The sequence below is a fragment of the Lissotriton vulgaris genome, unplaced genomic scaffold (assembly GCF_964263255.1).
Source record: "Lissotriton vulgaris unplaced genomic scaffold, aLisVul1.2 SCAFFOLD_2515, whole genome shotgun sequence".
Taxonomy (NCBI): domain Eukaryota; kingdom Metazoa; phylum Chordata; class Amphibia; order Caudata; family Salamandridae; genus Lissotriton; species Lissotriton vulgaris.
In genome coordinates, this window is record NW_028247158.1 from 586 (window position 1) to 19956 (window position 19371).

The following is a 19371-nucleotide window of genomic DNA, read 5'->3' on the forward strand; positions in this document are numbered from 1 at the left end:
GGGGTGCATCAGGGTGTCCTTTTGGCACCCTTGAAATTGCAGGCGCAATTTGAGAGTACCAATTTGGTACTCTCAAATTGCGCATGCAATTCCTATCGACTCATGGGTCTCTGGGCATAAAGGAATGAATGGGAAGCAATTCCTTATTTGCGAGTTGCAAATAAGGAATGTGCAGGAGTCACAATTTATTTTGAGATTCCTACATGAAAAAGCATTTGCGATTCCTAAATTGAGATTTCTTAAAATTCGCAATTTAGGAATCACAAATGACAGTTTGATGTATGTAGCACATAAACATTAAAAATAATTATAGGCGTGAGAGTCACTCCTAAATGAAATTACAATCAAAAATATTCCTAATTGTAAAGCCTCATCGGACAGTCATATGCAAGGCTAAAACATTCATTCAGTTTGTAGATGACGTAACAGGTCAAAAAAATTATTAACAAAGACGATAAAATACTTTTTAGAGGGTCAATTTAGAATAGATTAAAAACTGTAAAGGTATGTTTTTTTACCTTGTTCAATTTAGATGCAAGAGGATCAGCAGCTTCTTTTCTTTGCGTTGTACCCATTGCTGCAAGCAGACTCAGCTGGAACTGGTCTTCTTTAGAGGACATTTCATTTTTAGCAGTGAGCTGCATGAAGGAAATTGGATCGTCTGCCTGAACTGTGACACTTCTCTTTTCAGACTCTTTCTGTAAAGGTAAATGAAAGAATGTCAATTCTGCCATGCGAGCTAAAATGTGAAATTATCTACTAATCCCTATTAATAATTCATCAAGAAAATGCAAAGACATTTCAAATGTCTATCCAACAAGGAGTTCCCACCTGTTTTGTGAAGGTGCTAGTAAAAGAAAAACAACTGATATACCTGGAGCAGAACCAGATACTTGACTCTTCCAAATCTGGGTTCCGCAGCAATCACAGCACCGAAACCGCCCTCATCGGAGCCACCGACTAAGGAGAAACAGCAGCTTTGATTCTTCTCGACCTCTTGGCAGGCTTCGACACAGTATCACAGCACACACCGATCGAAAGACTCCACCACATCGGCATCCAAGGGGATGTGCTCAGATGAATCATGTCATTCCTCACCTGAAGAACCCAGAGGACCCACCTACCACCTTTCACCTGTGAACCCAAGAAGATCACCTACGGTGTCCACCAGGGCTTATTACTCAGTCCCACGCTTTTCAACACATACATGACCACCCTGGCTAACCTAGTCGATCCCACAGTCTTAATCTAATTTCCTTGGCAGACGACACCCAACTCATCCTCTCACTCACAGACGACCCCACCACCACCAGAACCACCTTCCACAGATGCATGATAAAAATCGTCAACTGGATGAAGAACTGGCTACAGCTAAACATAGACAACGATAAGTTCTGATCTTTGGCAACAACAGCAAAAAAAAATTGAATAACTCCTGTTGGCCATTAGACCCAGGACCCACACCCACTTCCTCCAACCACATCAGAGACCTCTGAATCATCATTCACAACAAGCCCACCATTAAATCACAGATTAACGCGTTCTCCCTCGTCTGCTTCCTCACTGCACATGCTACGCAAGATCTTCAAGAGGCTGCCACTACACCAAAGACGCACTGTGACACAAGACCATAGAGAACGCCACAGCCAGACTCATCCACAGCCTACCCGACAAACATACAGAAGAGATGTCAATTCAAGCAAAATTAACCACAGCCTGAACTTCCACCAACCATTGAGAAGACTACGCTCCACCTCCCTTTCACTTGACCATGCTTTCTGCATTTGCAGAAGCAAAGGACGCTCCTTTTGCCACACCTCAGCCAAGACCAGGAACCATCTCCGGACCATCACCTCACTTCTGGAATTCCAAATGGCCCTCAAGGCCTAGCTGTTCTAATAAGCCACTGGCGCCTGCATACCCTATTGGGTGATTAGCGTGCTTTATAAATCTTGAATGACTAAATTATTGACTGTACAAACTAATCATGAGAGCAAGTCCAAACAAGGAAGTGAAGTCTGCCTCAGAGCGTGTAGAATACGTCTACGCCACTTACAAGACATGCTGCTTAGCCACATCCTAACAATACAACTCAAAACTACACTATTGTCTAAAGGCAATAACATTGCATTCATATCTTTAAAAAATGTATCCTCCATAATAAGAAGGCAAAAGTGCATCAACATTCAAGCTAGAAAGCCCCCAAAAACTGACAGCTAAGAACATGTTTCCATTTGTGGCCACACCCCATTCCTCACTGTAGAAAGAGTGTAGATCCCAAGATTCTCCAGTGGTCGGTGATCAGAATGTTTGACAGGGACTTAGTTCTATTTTTCCACAATCCTTATAGCCAATGGATGTTTGCTGAAAACTGTATTAAAGAATGTTTAAAGTTTCACGGAGATCCTTAACAGAGTTCTTGGGAAAGAAAAGCAAGGTCTACTGGATGGAGCAATGTAAAAACTGCTGTTTTAATTCTATTGGAAAACTCGTTGTATAGACAGCAAAAGGCACTTGGGCGCCACTAAACAATAGAGATAAGTTTGTGTATTTATCCCAGGCATTGCTGCAAGCCTCTTCAAGGAGGAAACGAGAGAAGTTTTGTTTGGGACCCTCTGTGCTCCCATTCGAACCTAAAGCAGCTAGACATGGAAAATACGTTTCTCAGGATTGGAGTATATGACAAAAGATTTGACTTCAAGCGCAAAATCCAAAAACTGAAGTCACAACTCTCAAAGATTGAGTCCAACAGTTAGGAAATAAATACTCAATCAGTATACAGAGGAATTAGATGAATTAGCATTTATTACAACCTACAGTTCTTACAGCAATCTATGTGGCATAAAAGTGAGCCATCAAAGTGTTTTGAGTTACTCTTCACAGGCAAGAGAGTAGCTTTTGAAGAAAAAAAACACAAGATCCTTGTTTGTAAGTGAAAGGTGAAGAGAAGGTGACCAAGTGTGAGAAAGTGCCTTTTTTGACATGGTTAGCCCCCACCCTTTTGCCTAGTATGTGGTGATGTTTTGATTATAGTGCACAGGGTTCATACCAACACGGTACCCTGTGCCAGTGCTTCTTGCCTAAAACTAGTCCATAATTTGCCCTTCAGGCTCCCTGTAAGTCCATAGAAATGGTACTTAGGGCTATAAGACTGAAGAGGATCCCTGAGGGTCTATTCAGTCCCAAAGAGTTGACAAGGAATACTGCCTGTGTGCCATACTAACTTGCACTGCCTAAGGTAAAGGTAAGTCACCTCTCTAGCAGGTCTTCCAGCCCTAAGGCTCTACACCACAGGTGTGGGCATATTTGCATGAGTAGATATGCTTATACAATATTTAAGTCCATTCTTAGATATTGTAAGTGCCGGGGAAGCGATAGAGAGTACATGGGTTGGAAACTTGACAACTCTGGTTCCCCAGCACCATGATGGCTTCTTTGAAAGTAGTTACCAAACTACTCCTCTCAATAAACCCACACTGATGCCAGTGTGGGATGTACTGAACCATGTACTCAGAGATGCCCCCTGAAAACCTATCAATCCTGGTTGGGTAAAAGACTGGCTGTAGGAAGCCTGCCATCACCAGGCATGTTTCCGGACCCCTAGGTTGAGAGCCTCTGCTCTCTGAGACCAGAAACAATGCACATCCGGGACTCAGGATGGGCACAGTGCTTGAGGAGGAAGCTTCAAAGGCATGCAGTCGTAGTAATGCGACCCCCAGTCACTGCTGCTAGCAGCCCATGGCTGCCCCCGGTTTACACCCCCACTTTAGGCAAGAAAACTAGGAAGAATAGGAGGTGTGGCCACCTCTGCCAACCACACCCCTAAGGTGGGGTCAGCGCGGTAAAGCACAGCTTTCCGCACCCGCCATCTTGAAGATGGGGATACCCCTCTAATCAGGGCTAGGTCTAGGCCCCCTCTCACATGGGGGGGCATAGTAGAGGGTGTAGTCACCCCAGGAAAGGTGTCCATTGGACCTACCTATCTCTAAAACGCCTCCTAAATGTAGTATTTAGGGGCTTCCCCTGAACCTAGAGAGTAGATCTGCGATTACCTAGGAAGAAAGAAGATGACCTTACAGAGAAGACTAAAGATGGCGCCTGGCTTGGACTCAGCCCTACAGGTCTGTTCCCAGTTTCTGAGAACCTGCGATCTGTCTTGCAACCAGCGACCTCCGAAAACTCTGGGAGGACTGCTGGCTTCAATAAAGATGAAGATCTTCTGAAAACAGCGAAACTGTTACCTGCATCCTGGAAAAACTCTCAAACAGAAGACTCCGAGGTCTCCGGAACAGCCAAAAGCAGACACCCACAGCCACCACTTCGACAGTGTCCTCCGGGCCGAGTTGAAGTGGGTCACCGGTACCAGCAAGGTTACCCAGCCCTCCAGAGCTCAAGTCCATTGTGGGTTCACCCCTTGAGAACTCCTGGACATCGCCTGAAGCCTCTGTGTGCATGCTGCCTTGACAGTGACCCAGCAAGAAAAACCCAACACCTAAAGATACCTCTGCACCATCGCCCCGGGGCAGAGGAGAAGCAGACCCTAGGGGTTCCTACGTCCCGGAGCATTGCAGGTCTTGAAACCCCCTCCTCTCCTTATGGGTTCACCCCAATTGGCTTCCCAGCCAGAGCCTGCAGCCTCTTTTTACAATGCCCGATCCCCACTGAAAAGCATTGGGCTCCCGCACTGCTTATCACCCTGCACCTGGCTCCCCTCGTGCTGCTGGTAACTGTTTGCAGAACTTGTTCTTCCTTTCCTCAGGTTAACATTGCAGAACTCAAAAATTGCACTGTGTCCACTTTTTCAAGTGAAAAGAATTTCGATTTAAAAATATTCTTATCTGAAAGATTTTTCTCTGATGCCTAATCATACATAAAGATACTTGTTATTTTTATAAATTGGTGTGGATCTCTTTCTTGTGAAATGCATATTTGTAAATGTCTTGCACTCCTCTGTGTTAAGCTGACCACACTACCCAGTCATAGAGCAGTTTGGGATTGCATAGCAAGCCCCTGTCCACTCATAAGGGAATCCCTGGAATCTTTATACAGTATATCAACTTACTGATATATTACATAAAGAGCCCCCTTCCTACACTTGGCCTACTCCCTCAAAAGTGAAGAACAATGTAGTCTTCAGCCAAAATAGGCCTAGGTGGTAGATGAGAAATATACACATTTATGCCTTCTGATCTTGTGACGGGTGCCTGGTAGTCAAGCCTAAGTTAAATGAGTGACAGCAAACATCAGTGGTATCACGCTTGTTGTACTAAGAACTGTTACTTTATAAAATATTTTTCTACTCGTCCTATGACTGTCACAAAAAGCAATCAATTTGCCATCAAAAGAATAGACGTCATAGAGTTACATTCCACTAAAATGTCCTATACCAGCCTGGATGATGAATTTATATTGATGTATGCAAATCAAGTTCTAATCTAAAACAAAGACGACATATTTGGTGATCAATAAATTACAAAGGAGGGAATAGAATTTTAATAGTTTCACATTTTACACTGGAATTTTAGTATTACATTAATCAGAAGGTATCAAAGAATAGAGGACATTAAAAGATCACAATCTTTGTATGTTAATCTGAGTAATACCACAAGTTGTTTGTATCTTCAATCCCTATATAAGTACTCTAATTTCCGATTACAGTCAAGTTGTGATGTATCTAGTTAGTTCAAATAGAAATATAATGTAGCTTCTCAACGGTCATAACTGTATCCAGCTGAGTTTTGACATCACAATGCCTGCTTTCATAGCTAGCAGCCACTGTGAAAGCCCTCATTAAAGCAGCCCTCATTAAAGCAGCGGATGACATCCGATTAATCAGAGACCAAGGTGGCACAGCACTATTGGTGCTCCTAGATTTATCGGCCGCTTTTGACACGGTTGACCATAAGATCTTGGTCAACCGTGTCGAAAAGATGGGCGTGCAAGGCCTGGCTAAAGATCTGCTGGCATCTTTTCTAGCAGAGAGAACCCAGGCAGTCATACTGGGCCAGTTTGAATCCGCTGAGCTATCACTGCCATGTGGGGTACCTCAAGGTTCATCCCTGAGTCCGACACTATTTAATATATACGTGTCGGACCTTGCCAACACCATCAAAGCGCACGGGATGAACCTTACCTCATATGCGGATGATACACAGCTGATACTGGCTGTCAGAAATGATGGGGAAACAGTGGCGGAAAATTTCAAGACAGGAATGCTGGCCATTGGAAAATGGATGTCAGCAAACTGTCTGAAATTAAATTCCGACAAAACCGAGGTGGTCACTTTTGGCCACCTCAGCCCTAGCTGGTCCCCAACCTGGTGGCCATCATCTTTTGGAGTAGCGCCCAAACCAGTCACGAAAGTGAGAAATTTAGGAGTCATATTTGATGACAACCTTAATTTCATGGCCCACGCCAATCAGACAGCCTCCACGGCTTTTTACAAGCTACGTCTGGTGAGGAAGATTCTTCCTTTTCTCCCAACAAATGTGGGAAAGACACTGATTAGCGCTTTGGTCCTATCAGCACTGGACTACTGCAATGGACTGTTTGCAAACGCCCAAGTTAGGATAATTAAGAAAATGCAAACAATCCAAAATGCAGCAGCCAGACTTCTCCTTAACATTCCTAAATTCAAACCTATAGCAGAGTCATTGAGGAGTCTTCACTGGCTTCCGGTCAGGAACCGAATTAAATTCAAGACTTTATGTCTCGTCTATAAGGCACTTCACCGTCAAGCGCCGCAATTCCTGTGTGATCACCTGGTTCCATATACCCCCTCTCGAACGCTACGATCTGCAGGACAGAATGACCTAGTAGTGCCACGGACTAGGTTGGTCAACTGGGGAGACAGACGTTTCCTAGTTGCCGCCCCAAGATTGTGGAATACTCTTCCACAACCGATAAGATCAAGTCCAAACCTAATGTGTTTTAGGAAGAAATTGAAAACCTGGCTTTTCAACCTCTGAAAACTTTTCCAAGCTCCTATAGGAGGGTAACACAGTATAGCGCCGAGACGCCTGCGGGTAATTGTTCGCGCTCAACAAATGCTAAAAAATAAATAAATAAATAAAGGCAGGTCACAGAACTTCATTACATCTGCAGTTTATACAACAAAAACAAAAGACTTTTAATCCTTCTGATCAGTGTTTTTTTCTAAAATGAACAGCGATCAGCTGAAAGGCTACATGCATGGTAAGAAAATAAGTTACTCATCTGTAACTGCAGATCTCCATTATTGGTATCTTTCATAGATTCACATGTATGAATCATTCTCAGTTAAAAAAAAAAACTTGAACTTTAACCAATCAGGCGACAGCGCCCTCTAGAACACTCCCAACAGAGGCCGAATCCCTCAGATTTTCAAGCACAAGTGGGATTAAAGAATCCTGAGCCTCTCGGGGGTGGGAAGTGAGTTACAAATAAAGGAGAAATGCAGTTACAGGCAAGTAACTTTTTTTCTTCTCCAGTATTGGATCTCTCATAGATTCACAATCCTGAAACAGAAAAGCAAGCAGTTACTGCATTTGTATATCACAAAATCCTTTCCCGCCACGCAAGACCTTAAAAGAGCTTTATTGGGATATGGTAACTCAAAGAGGCTTCCAAAAATGTATTGCCCCATCAATAACAAGGGATTTCTTGGAGCAAAAACATACACCGGTCTACGAACCATATTGGGATGTTATTACCATTCCTGAAGATAGGAAATTGTTCCATCAGTACAGGGTAGGACCTCTCCCAATTAATACATTTACCAGCAAATGAACAACTAACAATAATGATGTCCTGTGCCCTTTCTGTACTACACAATCGGAAAGCATAGCTCATGCCCCGAGTACAAATTTCCACGGTCCAAATGGCTGAGGCCAATATGTATTCAGAAAGGCATCAAAAGAGGTACCGAAGCGCTAAGGATATTAAGAACAGACTGTTCTGAAAGCCTGGTAATCGCCGTGGCCACATTTTTTAAATGGATGTGGGTAATTTGCAGGAATAAATTAAAATTACTGAACACTCCATCAGTTTAATCCGGTTTTAAATTTTGATTGTAAAAAAATTGGAAATGTATTAAAACAGTGTTTTTTAATTCTGGTTTTATAATATTTATTCTCTTAATTAAACGTGTATGGAACAAACAGGGGACTGAATCAACTCAGTAGTGTAAATAAGAACATCACTTAGATCTTGTAAAATAACAGATGAAATAATCACCCTTTGCCGCACTATGGATTTGCTGTTATGATTTTACTTTTATTCTATGTTGTGTTTTTAAATACGTTGTCTTATGACTTGTCGTCGAAATAAAGACTTACCTTGTATTTGTATATCTTATAGTATTAGTGCAAATAGCAGGTGGAGGGTAGAATATTGCAAATGCTACTTACCAGTATGCATCTGTTCTTGGCATGTAGGGCTGCTGACATTCATATCTGTGCATAGATCGCCGCCTAGTGTTGGGTCCGGATGATTGCACATTGTTGTCCTGGAAGAGTCTTCGAAGTATCACGAGATAGGTGGCTCCTCCTCTGGACTACAGTGCGCATGGGCATCAACTCCATCCCCAGATTGTTTTTAGCCATGGTGGCCAAGATGGAGTGAAACTCAGTGAATGATGACCATACCATGAAATGATATGTGAATACTGCAGCTGCTACGGGCGCCGGGGAGGAGGGCGGGCGATATGAATGTCAGCAGCCCTACATGCCAAGAACAGATGCATACTGGTAAGTAGCATTTGCAGTTCGAGGCATGTGGGCTGCTGAATTCATATCTGTGCATAGAATACATAGCAGTCCCTCCATTAGCGGCGGCCGCCCGTGCCAGCTGCAGCAGTTTGGAAAAGTGTCTTGAGAACAGCCTGCCCTACAGCTGCCTGCTGTTTGGAATGCACGTCTACACAGTAATGCTTGGTAAATGTGTGTGTGGTAGACCATGTGGCTGCTCTACATATGTCCTCTAAGGGAATGTTACCTAGAAAAGCCATAGAGGCCCCCAACTTTCTGGTGGAGTGGGCTCTTGGTGGAATGGTAAGAGTGCGTTTTGCCTTTGCATAGCAGATCTGAATACATTTCACGATCCACCTAGCAATACCAGCCTTGGAAATAGGGTTACCTTTGTGATGTGGCGCAAAGGCAACAAAAAGCTGTTTAGTCTTTCTAAAATCTTTGGTCCTATCAATGTAATACATTAGGGCCCATTTAACGTCAAGGGTATGGAGCATCCGCTCCGCCAGTGACTCTGGATTCTGAAAGTACACCGGCAACTCAATGGTTTGGTTGATGTGGAATTGAGACACAACCTTGGGTAGAAATTTAGGGTTAGTGCGGAGCACTACCCTGTTTGAATGAACTTGGAAGAAAGGCTCTTGGATTGTGAGGGCCTGCAGTTCACTAACCCTCCGTAGCGATGTAATTGCTACCAGGAAAGCCACTTTCCACGTCAAGAACTGGATCTCGCAGGAATGTAGTGGCTCAAAGGGGGGACCCATCAGCCTTGTAAGAAACACATTGAGGTTCCATTCAGGAGCTGGTGGAGTCCGTGGCGGAATGACTCTTTTGAGGCCTTCCAGAAATGCTTTGATGGCAGGCACCTTGAAAAGGGAAAGGTGCTGTCTATTTTGGAGGTATGCGGCCATTGCAGACAGGTGAATGTGAATGGAAGTATATGCCAGATCACACTTGTATAGATGGAACAGGTAACAGATGATGTTCTGAATAGAAGCATCTAGTGGATCAATGCTGTGGTTTGCGCAATAGATGACAAACCGCTTCCATTTCGCCGCATAACAGGCTCTAGTAGTGGGCTTCCTAGCCTCCCGAATGATGTCCATGCAATTGGGAGGGAGGTTGAGGTAGCCAAACTCTAGGACTTCAGGAGCCAGATCGCCAGGTTGAGCTGTTGCAGATCTGGGTGCTGAATGTCGCCATGGCTCTGCGTCAGAAGGCTGGGTGTGAGATGAAGCCTCTGATGCGGTACCACGGACAGTTCCAGAAACGTGGTGTACCATGGCTGGCGAGCCCACGTTGGAGCAACCAGGATGAGAGTCATCGAGTGTTGCCTGAGCTTGCGTGCCACCAGCGGTATCAGAGGTGCTGGGGTAAAAGCGTACGCAAATCTGCCTGACCAGTTCATCCATTGCCCTGCGACTGTGGGTGTGGGAACCTGGCGGCGAAGCTTTGGCATTTTGCGTTCTCCCTTGTGGCGAACAGGTCGATCTCTGGATGACCCCACCTTTGGAAGTACGGTTGGAGTACTGATGGATGTATCTCCCACTCGTGCATTTGGTGGCTGTGCCTGCTGAGCATGTCCGCCATCTGATTGTCCTTGCCTGGGAGATGTTCTGCCATGAGGAAAATGTTCCTCTGAATGGCCCACTTCCACATGCTCTGAGCCAGATGAGACAGCTGCGGAGAGTGTGTGCCCCCCTGCTCTTGAATGTAGTACATGGCCGTCATGTTTTCCGTCCGGATCAACACGACCTTGTTGCACAGATGTACTTTGAATGCCTTTAAGGCCATGAAGATCGCCATCAGTTCCAGTACATTGATGTGCATCTTCCTTTGCTGTAGCGTCCATAGTCCCTGCACTGTGTATTGGAGTACATGCAGTCCCCATCCCTGGAGAGAAGCGTCCGTTGTCAGGATGATCTGTGGCACAGGCTCTTGGAACGGTCGGCCCTTGCAAAGGTTTCGTGGATTCCACCAATGCAGAGAGTTGTATGCCTGACCGCTCACCAACACTAGGTCTTTCAACTGCCCGTGAGCCTGAGTCCACTGACGTGCTAAGCACTCCTGAAGCGGACGCATATGTAGTCTCGCGTGTGGGACTATGGAGATGCAGGAGGCCATCATGCCTATCAACTGCATGAACACTCTTGCTGGAAGCGAGTGTTGAGGACTGAATCTTTGGATCAGCGACTGAATGCTGTTGACTCTCACTGAATTCGGCTGCGCTGTGGCTGCCAGAGTGTTTATGGTCGCACCCAGATACTGCCGTATGTGGGCGGGCTGGAGATGGGATTTTGGGTAATTCAGTGAGAACCCCAGATCGTGCAAAAGGTGAATGGTATGGGACACGTGGTTGGCGCACTGCTGGGCCAACTTCGCCTGAATGAGCCAGTCGTCCAGATAGGGGTAGACGTGGATGTTTTGACATCTCAGATGCGCCGCCACCGTTGCCAGGCACTTTGTGAAAACCCTGGGCGCCGTGGTGACCCCAAAAGGCAAAACCTTGAACTGGTAGTGCTGGGTTTGAATGGTAAACCTGAGGTACTTTCGGTGAGAAGGATGCAGTGGAATGTGGAAGTACGCATCCTTCAGGTCCAGAGTTGCTAGGAAGTCCCCCTGCCGAAGCAGTGGGAGAACCTGCTGCAGCGTGAGCATATGGAAATGTTCTGACAGAATGTAAAAGTTGAGCGGTCTGAGGTCTAGGATGGGCCTGAGGGATCCGTCCTTCTTTGGAATCAGAAAATACAGGGAGTAAATTCCCGTACCTCTTTCCTGCAGGGGCACGAGCTCTATTGCCCCTTTTTGCAGCATGACGTTGACTTCTTGCTGCAACAAGTGCAAGTGCTCGCCGGACATAGGACGGGTCTTTGGGGGTATGTTGGGTGGAGTGGATGTGAGCTCCAGACAATAACCGTATTGGATAAGAGATCTGACCCACCTGTCCGTGGTGATGGATTTCCACATGGGCAGCAACTGCTGGAGTCTCCCCCCGACCGGTGTTGTGTGGTCGGGGGGCAGTGACAAGGCGTCACTGTTTGTTGGCGGTGGAGGACCTGGAGCTGTTATTTCCACGTCCTCTGCTCTTGACATTGTTGCCACGGTATCCACCCCGACCCTTGTTGGTAAAGGAAGGTTGGGTGTTGCTCTTGTAGAATTGAGTTGACTGTGCCAGTTGACCCCTCGAGGTGCCTCTATTATTGGAGCGACGAAAGGAACCACCCCGAAACTGCTGGGACTGCAAGGCACCCATAGACTTCGCAGTGTCGGTGCCCTTTTTCATTTTCTCGAGGGTGGTATCAACCTCTGGGCCAAACAGGTGGTCTGGGTTGACAGTCTGGTTCAAGATGGTAGTTTGAATGTCTGGCTTGAAACCGGATATCCTGAGCCATGTATGTCTACGAAGTAGAACGCTAGTGTTACTTGCTCTTGAGGCGGTGTCAGCCACGTCCAGAGCGCACTTAATTGAAGCATTGGTGATAAACTTCCCCTCCTGTATCAACATTTCTGCTGCTTCCTTATATTGATCGGGTAAGTGCTGTAAAAGGGTCTCTAGAGTGTCATAGTGTGCCCTGTCATATTGCGCCAGTAGCGCCTGTGTGTTGGATATGCACCATATGTTGGCTGCCTGCGCAGCCACCCTTTTCCCCCCCGAGGCCTCAAAAACTTTGGATTCCTTATCTGGGGGAGGAGCATCACCCGTAGTTTGTGAGTTGGCTCGTTTGCGTGCATTGGAGACAACCAGGGAATCCAGAGGCAACTGTCCTTTGATGTAAGTAGGATCAGTGGGCGCTGCCTTGTACTTTTTGTCGATACGTAGGTTGATGACGCTAGCTCGGGTGGGCTCCTTGAAGACTTCTGCCGCATGTTTCAACACCCCTTTTAGCATTGGTAAAGTCTTTACAGTTTTTTCAGAGACTGAAAAGGTGTCAAAGAGGAAGTCGACGTCCACTGGGTCAGCATGGAGACGTCATGATTGGCTGCCGCCCTTTCAATGAGTGCATTGAAAGCTGCAGAGTCTTCTGTTGGGGAAGTCTTGGCTGAAAAAAGCTGAGGCTCCTGCCCTGAATGCGGGTCCCCAGGATCGCCACCAGCAGACCATGGCTCAGTCACATCTTCTGGGTCTGAGTAGACTGGATAGGTATACTCATCCTCGTCGTCGCCGTCACCCTCCTCCACATGGGAATGAGTGGGTGAAAGTTCATGTGCTTGTGGTGATACAGGCTCCATAGGGGCAGAGGCACCAGCAGAGTCCATCTTTTTCTTAAGTGGAATTTGGTAATGCTCCAATTGTGGTTCAGGGGTGATCTTTCTCTTAAGGAGAGAGAGCTTGCCCGTGTTGGCGTCGATGATCACCTCCTGACGCTCCTCTTCTGCTAGCGGCTGGCGCCGTGGGCTTGGGACCACTAACGATGCCTTCGGCGTCGAAGATATCTTCACGGGCACTCCGGCCCCAGGTTTTGGTGTGAAAGCCTTCGGCGCCGTCTTCGGCGGCAGCGTGAACATAATAGGCGCTTGCGTCTTTGCCGGTTTTTGAAGAGGCTTGGGCGGCACAGGGTCCTTCGGCTCGACTGCTGCGGCCCCCTCCCTAATACGTTGAAGGGACTCCGTAACCTTCTTAGTGAAGGAGGCGGAGGGACGCACCGGCTCGAGAGAGTCTTCTGAGACTGGTTTCGGGACAGCGACCAATGACGCGGTCTTCGGAGCCGACGTCGTTGCCCCCTTGGCCTTGTCGAGTGGAAGCGAGGCAGTGAGAGACTTGGGGTCGTCCTGCCGCTTCTTCGGGTCGAGAGTGGCCTCCTTATGTTCGTCGGCCTTCTTGGGATCAAGGCGACTGGTATGTGCGTCGACCGTCTTCGGCGCCGATGCAGCTGCGTCGGCCTTCTTAATCTTCGGCTTTGACACAGTAGCCTTCGGGTCGGCCATTTTGGCGTGGCCCTTGAGCTAGACGGCCATCTTGGATTTCTTCGGCGCCGAGGCCTCCGGAGTCTTCGATCCGACCAGCGTGACTAGCGCTTTCGGTTTCGATACGTCTGGCGTCGAGACCGATGGTTTCACTTTCGGTTTCTGTACCGTGAGTGGTGCCGTACCAATGTCCGTGGCCGGGCCGGATGGCGGAGCCGTAGGACGGGAATGAAGGTTTTGGGTAAGGCCCGAAGGCGATCCCTCGACCTGGGCCTTAGAATGGTGGCTGGCCCTGGAGTCAGTCTGAGGAAGCTCCTCGTCCGAGCTATCCTCTAGGGTGGCAAGGGCCCCGTCGTCGTCCCCTACCTCCTCGACGACTTCATCGAAATCCTCATCTTCCGCGTCGTAGTCGTCCTCCGACGCCGGGTTAGATTCTGTGATCTCCTGGATAGGGTTGTCGCCGACATCCTCCGTATTGAAGATGTCTGCAGGAGGTGGTGCCGATCGCTCGGCCTCCAGGCGTGCAGCTCGGCGGAGCTTGAATGTCTTCTTTGACCGGAACTTGGAGCAGGCCATACACTTAGCCTCGTCGTGGTCCGGCGACAAACACTTATTGCACACCGGGTGTACGTCGATATGCGGATACTTCGAGGCACACACCGGGCACCGTTTAAAAGGACTTCGTTCCATGATGGAAGTGGGTTGGAGCGTCGTGTAGGCCCGTCCGCGCCGAAAGCACGCGGAAGGGCAGTGTTGGTTCGGAGCCGAGGAAATACGAACCCGAACGATAGACAATACCAACGCAAGTCCTAAAGACCTTTTGGTCTCGAGCAAAGTAAGTTAAACAACTATCGATTCCGACAGAGGGAACCGAAACGCATCCGAACCCAATGGCGGAAAAAAACAATCTGGGGATGAAGTCGATGCCCATGCGCACTGTAGTCCAGGGGAGGAGCCACCTATCTCGTGATACTTCGAAGACTCTTCCAGGACAACAATGTGCAATCATCCGGACCCAACACTAGGCGGAGATCTATTCACAGATATGAATTCAGCAGCCCACATGCCTCGAACATAGACATAACATTCCTATGCATTTTAATAATAAATTGTACATTCAAATTTACGTAAATACATAAGCAAACACATGGCAACAAAAGAGGCTCCCCTTATTGAAAATAGTAAAAACCTGTTCAGCCGCTGCAACACAGCGTTGTGCCAATTACAGGTAATAATGCTGCATTATTATATACACACACTGTCAAGTCGCAACACGATCTATCTTTTCCAGAGGCACTTCCGTAAAGAAGCGGAGGTGGAAAGTGCCCTAGTGGAGTACACCATAGTTTTCGCTGTGTGAGGCTTGCAAGCCTTTGTGTGGCAGAACTGGATTGCAGCTCAAATTCATCAAGAGATGGTTGCCATTGTGAATGGAGCACACTTACAAGGGTGTCCATATGAGGCCAACAGTCGGTCAGTTCTAATGAGTTGTTTAGTGCGATGTACGAAGGATTTCATATATCATTTGATACCTAGAGTATGTATAGACCTATCAGCTGGTGATGCTGGATTTGGGAAGAAAGTCCAAAATATTATAGTTTTATTGAGGCAAAATCCAAAGGAACCTTGGGAAAAAAATCTCTGGATAGGTTCTGAGCAGTACTTAACTGTGAGGGAGGAGCAAGAAGGTTTTTGAGTTGAGAAAGCCTGTATCTCCTCTACGCTCCTGGTCAGAGTGAGTGCCAGTAACAAGGCAACTTTCTATTGGTGAATGGGTTTGAATGAACTCTTCCTGACTTGAGATAGAACTATGTTCAGGTTCCAGTCTGGGGAAGGGAAGGAAAAAACTCTGAATAGTTCTTTCACAAACTTCTTTGATGATTCTGCATGGCAGAAAGAGAGAAAATGTGATGAACATCTATATCTTTATATTGCTGTAAGCTGTACCTTAACAAACGCGTGTACCAACAGTGACTGAGCTAGCAAGAGGAGATAGGGTAGTTATCTGCTGAACTGTGCTAGAAGAGGATGCAGGTTTGGTAACTGGCGCCATAAGCAGAAGCTTTTCAATTACTGCTTACATGTCTTTGTCCTGGCTTCTGACTTGATTTGGAAAGAACAAACCTGCAGTCCTGAGGAATATAGAGATCTTTGAATCCATTGAATTTAGGAGCCATGTGCATAAGAGAGAGATTGAGTCGGAACAAAACACCTGGCCTTAGTTCATAGTCAAAAATGTAGGGGATGTTTTAGGTGAATGTGATAGTTTTTACACAGGAGAAGCTCCGTGAAACAATGCTGCGTGGGCTACCTGGTGGCCATCAGGATGAGACAACACTGCTCGCCTTTCCTCTTGCTGAGAACCTTTGGCATTAAAATGTATCGGGGTGTAGGCATAGATCCAGGACCATCTGTCGAAATGCATTTCTCCACGATCCTGGATGTGGATGATAACTTGTATAGAACTGGCATTTGTGTTTTTTGTTTGTTGCAAAGAGATCTAAAACCGGTTTGCCCCAGAACAAGATCATATCGCAGACTGATCAAACTCTTATTCGTTGAGGCTGTGTCCAGTTCTGCTTAGTAAGTCTGCTAAGAAATTGACAGTCTTGTTGGGCATGAATAGTTATTTTCTATGTAGTCAGCGGGCTACAGATTTCCTGATCTTCCTTGGACAGGTGCCAGTGATCTTCTGCCGCATTATTTGTTCAGGTATGGCATGCTGGTGGTATTGTCTGTGCGAAGTAATACCGAAGACCCTGCTATCATTGACAGGAAAGCCTGGAGACTAAGTTAGATAGCTTTGCACTGCAGGTGATTGATAAGTGTGGTTCTTCTGGAGCGGAGACAACTTTCCTTGAATTTGCACGTTCTGTAGAGGACTGCCTGAGTTCTCCAGCGAGGCATCCGCAGTCACTGCGAAGTGAGGTATTTGAGGTAAGAAAGTGAGGTTCTGAGACAGGTAGGAGGTCTGGGATCACCAGGCTAGAGCTTGCATCATACTTGTGGGAAGTTCACCAGTCCCTTAACTGATTCTTTTGTTGGAACTTTATTGTTTTTGTAGCTGTTCTGGTAAAGCTCTAATTTTTAGGCATGCAAGAGGGATCATACTGATCACTGGGACAAGATGCCCGGAAGCTAATTGACCAGTTGGACTTTTTTCTTTTCTTTTTTCGTTCGAGATTCAATTCCTAGGGCATCGTTGCATGTCTTGGGATAGAGAGGAGTTGATCATCTTTGATAATTCACAAGGAGACCTAGTTTGTGCAACAAATTTAGACCAAGCCTCTGTGGCCTTTAAACTTTCATCAACCAGTTGTTGAGGTAGGGTAATACCTGATGACGGTCCTTCCTGAGAAAATCTGCCCAAGAGGCTAGCAGTAGGCAAAAATGCAGGAAGGTGATTTGAAGCCGATTGGGAGAACTTTGATGCGTGGGTGGGAATGCGGAAGTATGAATCCTGTTAATTCAGATAGGTAATGTGGTGTCAGAGAGGGTGACCAATGATAAGGATTGTCTCTGGAAATAGTTGTTAAATTTCCAGGGGACTATGAAGTATCACCACTCCTCTGTTTTCATGTTTATGATGAAAAACTGAGAATAGAAGCCCGTTCCTTGCTGAGAATGTGCGTCTTTCTCCATAGTTAACATAGCTACCAGTCCCTTCCGAAGCAGATGGAGAGGAGGTGGGTGCCATCTTGGTGAACTCCAACATCAGACTACATGTGATGAGATTTAGGAATGATTTGTCCGATGCGATTTTCCGCCTCAGAAGACATTTGGGAATTGTTGGCGTAAGCAGCACCAGAATGTTGTTACTATAGGTAAACTAGCCTAAGGGCTACTGAGAGGGTTAATAAGTCTGAAAAACTCTGGTATCCTCTTTGATACGGGTGTCTTTCGAGGGTCCCTCTAAAGGGTGTTTCTTTCATAATTGTAACATGCCCAAAAGATTTTGATTTGTCAGAGTCTGCCTGGGCGGCTTGCAAGGCTTCCTCGAAATGCTTGCCAAACAGTGTGTCGCCATGGTAAGGTGAACATATTATATATATATTTGCACCTATGGTTTCCAAATGTTGTGGCCAGGAACTAACCTTGGCGTCTAGGGACCACTAACCTGACAAGTTTGAGAATTCAACTGGAACTAAATCTAAAGCGCAATCTTTGTGTTCTGATGAGAACACTTCTCCCCTCCATGCAGAATCTTTTTTGTTTCTGCCGTCTCTATGTATGTAGCAATGTCTGACCAAATCTTGTGGTTATACCTGCCCAATATTGCCAGTGAACTGGCAAAGTAGCACTGGGAGTAGTTAAATACACCTCCTTGCTGGTTAGGCAGGGTTACGAGTGACCGGGATTGACATGATTATATTTCTTCCTGGATATATGAACAATTGGAATAGATATTGCAGCTTTTCGATGTAAAATCATTAAGAAAACAAACCAATTGCTTGTTTCCTACTGGAAGCGTTTCGATACTCTTTCCCGAAGGGTATGGAAACCACAAAAATCTTCTGGTGGGGATTACACCACTTGGGAGCCTTTGCTCTATCATCACCAGATGTGAACGGGTCATTCCCAGGAAGCATGGCAATTTTGGACACTGGGATCATTGTTGGAGTGGCCGAAGTATCGGAGAATGCTGATAAATCGGAAACTATGTGACCTTGCAAGCTGAGGAAAGTATTTGGAGAAATTCTGTACCATGCATGCCCTGTAGGTTTAGTACTGGAGTCACATGGACCTGTGCCGATCCTTGACCCCACTAGGTAGGTCGCTACCCCTCCGCACAGCACTGCCTGTGTCTCCCTGCCTCAGCTGCCGCGGGAGTTCGAGGCCCTCCACCACCTGCAGGCTACCACCTGCGCCTCATCCCTGGTGGCCAGTGGTAGACCGTAGGTAGGTTTGCTCGTCCTCCGCTTTATTGCTTTTATTGTATTGCCTGCATTTTCATTGTTGTGTCTGTGACTGCTGTTGTCTGTCTTCCCCCGCTGCCTGTATGTGGTCCGTGCACCTTTTTCTTCCCTCTTTTCCACTCGCTGCCCCAGTGCTCTCTCTGCCCGGTCTTTCCTTTTGTACCCCTCGCAGCCCCCGTGCCTCTGCCCGGTTTTCCGTTCTGTTCCCCTCGCTGCCCCCTGGTCTCTGCCCAGTTTTCCCTTCGGTTCCCCTCGCTGCCCCCGTGCCTCTCTACCCGTTCTGCCTTCTGTTCTTAGCTGCCCCTGTATTTCTGTGTTTTGTATTTTGCCTCTGTGCCACTTGTTTTTCCAATATTTCTGTGCCCTTTTGCCTTCTGTGCCACTCGTTTTTGTGTCCCTTTCTCCTTCTGTTAAACTCCTTTTGTTGTGCCCGTCTGCCTTCTGTGCCACTCGTTTTTTCCCTCGTTTTTGTGCCCCTTTTGCCTTCTGTTCCGCTCGTTTTTTGTGCTCTACTGCCCTCTGTTCCACTCGTTTTTTTGTGCCATTCTGTCCTCTGTGCCACTCGTTTTCCCCTCGTTTTTGTGCCCCTTTTGCCTTCTTTTCCACTCGTATTTTGTGCCCTTCTGCCTCTTTTCGACTAGATTTTTTTTGCGCCCTTCGGCCATCTGTGCCACTCGTTTTCCCTCGTTTCTGTGCCCCTTTTGCCTTCTGTTAACTTTGTTGTCCCCCACCGTCCTCGCAGTTGCGTCCCCGCCCCACTGACGGCCCACTGCCCATTTGCTGCTACCACCTCCTACCTCGCAGCTGCTCCTCCCTACCACCTC

The 19371-nt window shown here is 46.8% G+C and overlaps 1 protein-coding gene across 1 annotated transcript in view; it reads right to left on the reverse strand.

Annotated features, from left to right (window-relative positions):
- Positions 1 to 479: 479 nt before the first annotated feature.
- COPB1 (coat protein complex I subunit beta 1) overlaps positions 480 to 19371 on the reverse strand; it is a 212668-nt gene continuing 193776 nt past the window's right edge. The window contains exon 16 of the mRNA XM_086949640.1: positions 480 to 698. Within this exon, the coding sequence (XP_086805766.1) occupies positions 480 to 698 (219 nt within the window). The remainder of the gene's footprint in view (positions 699 to 19371) is intronic.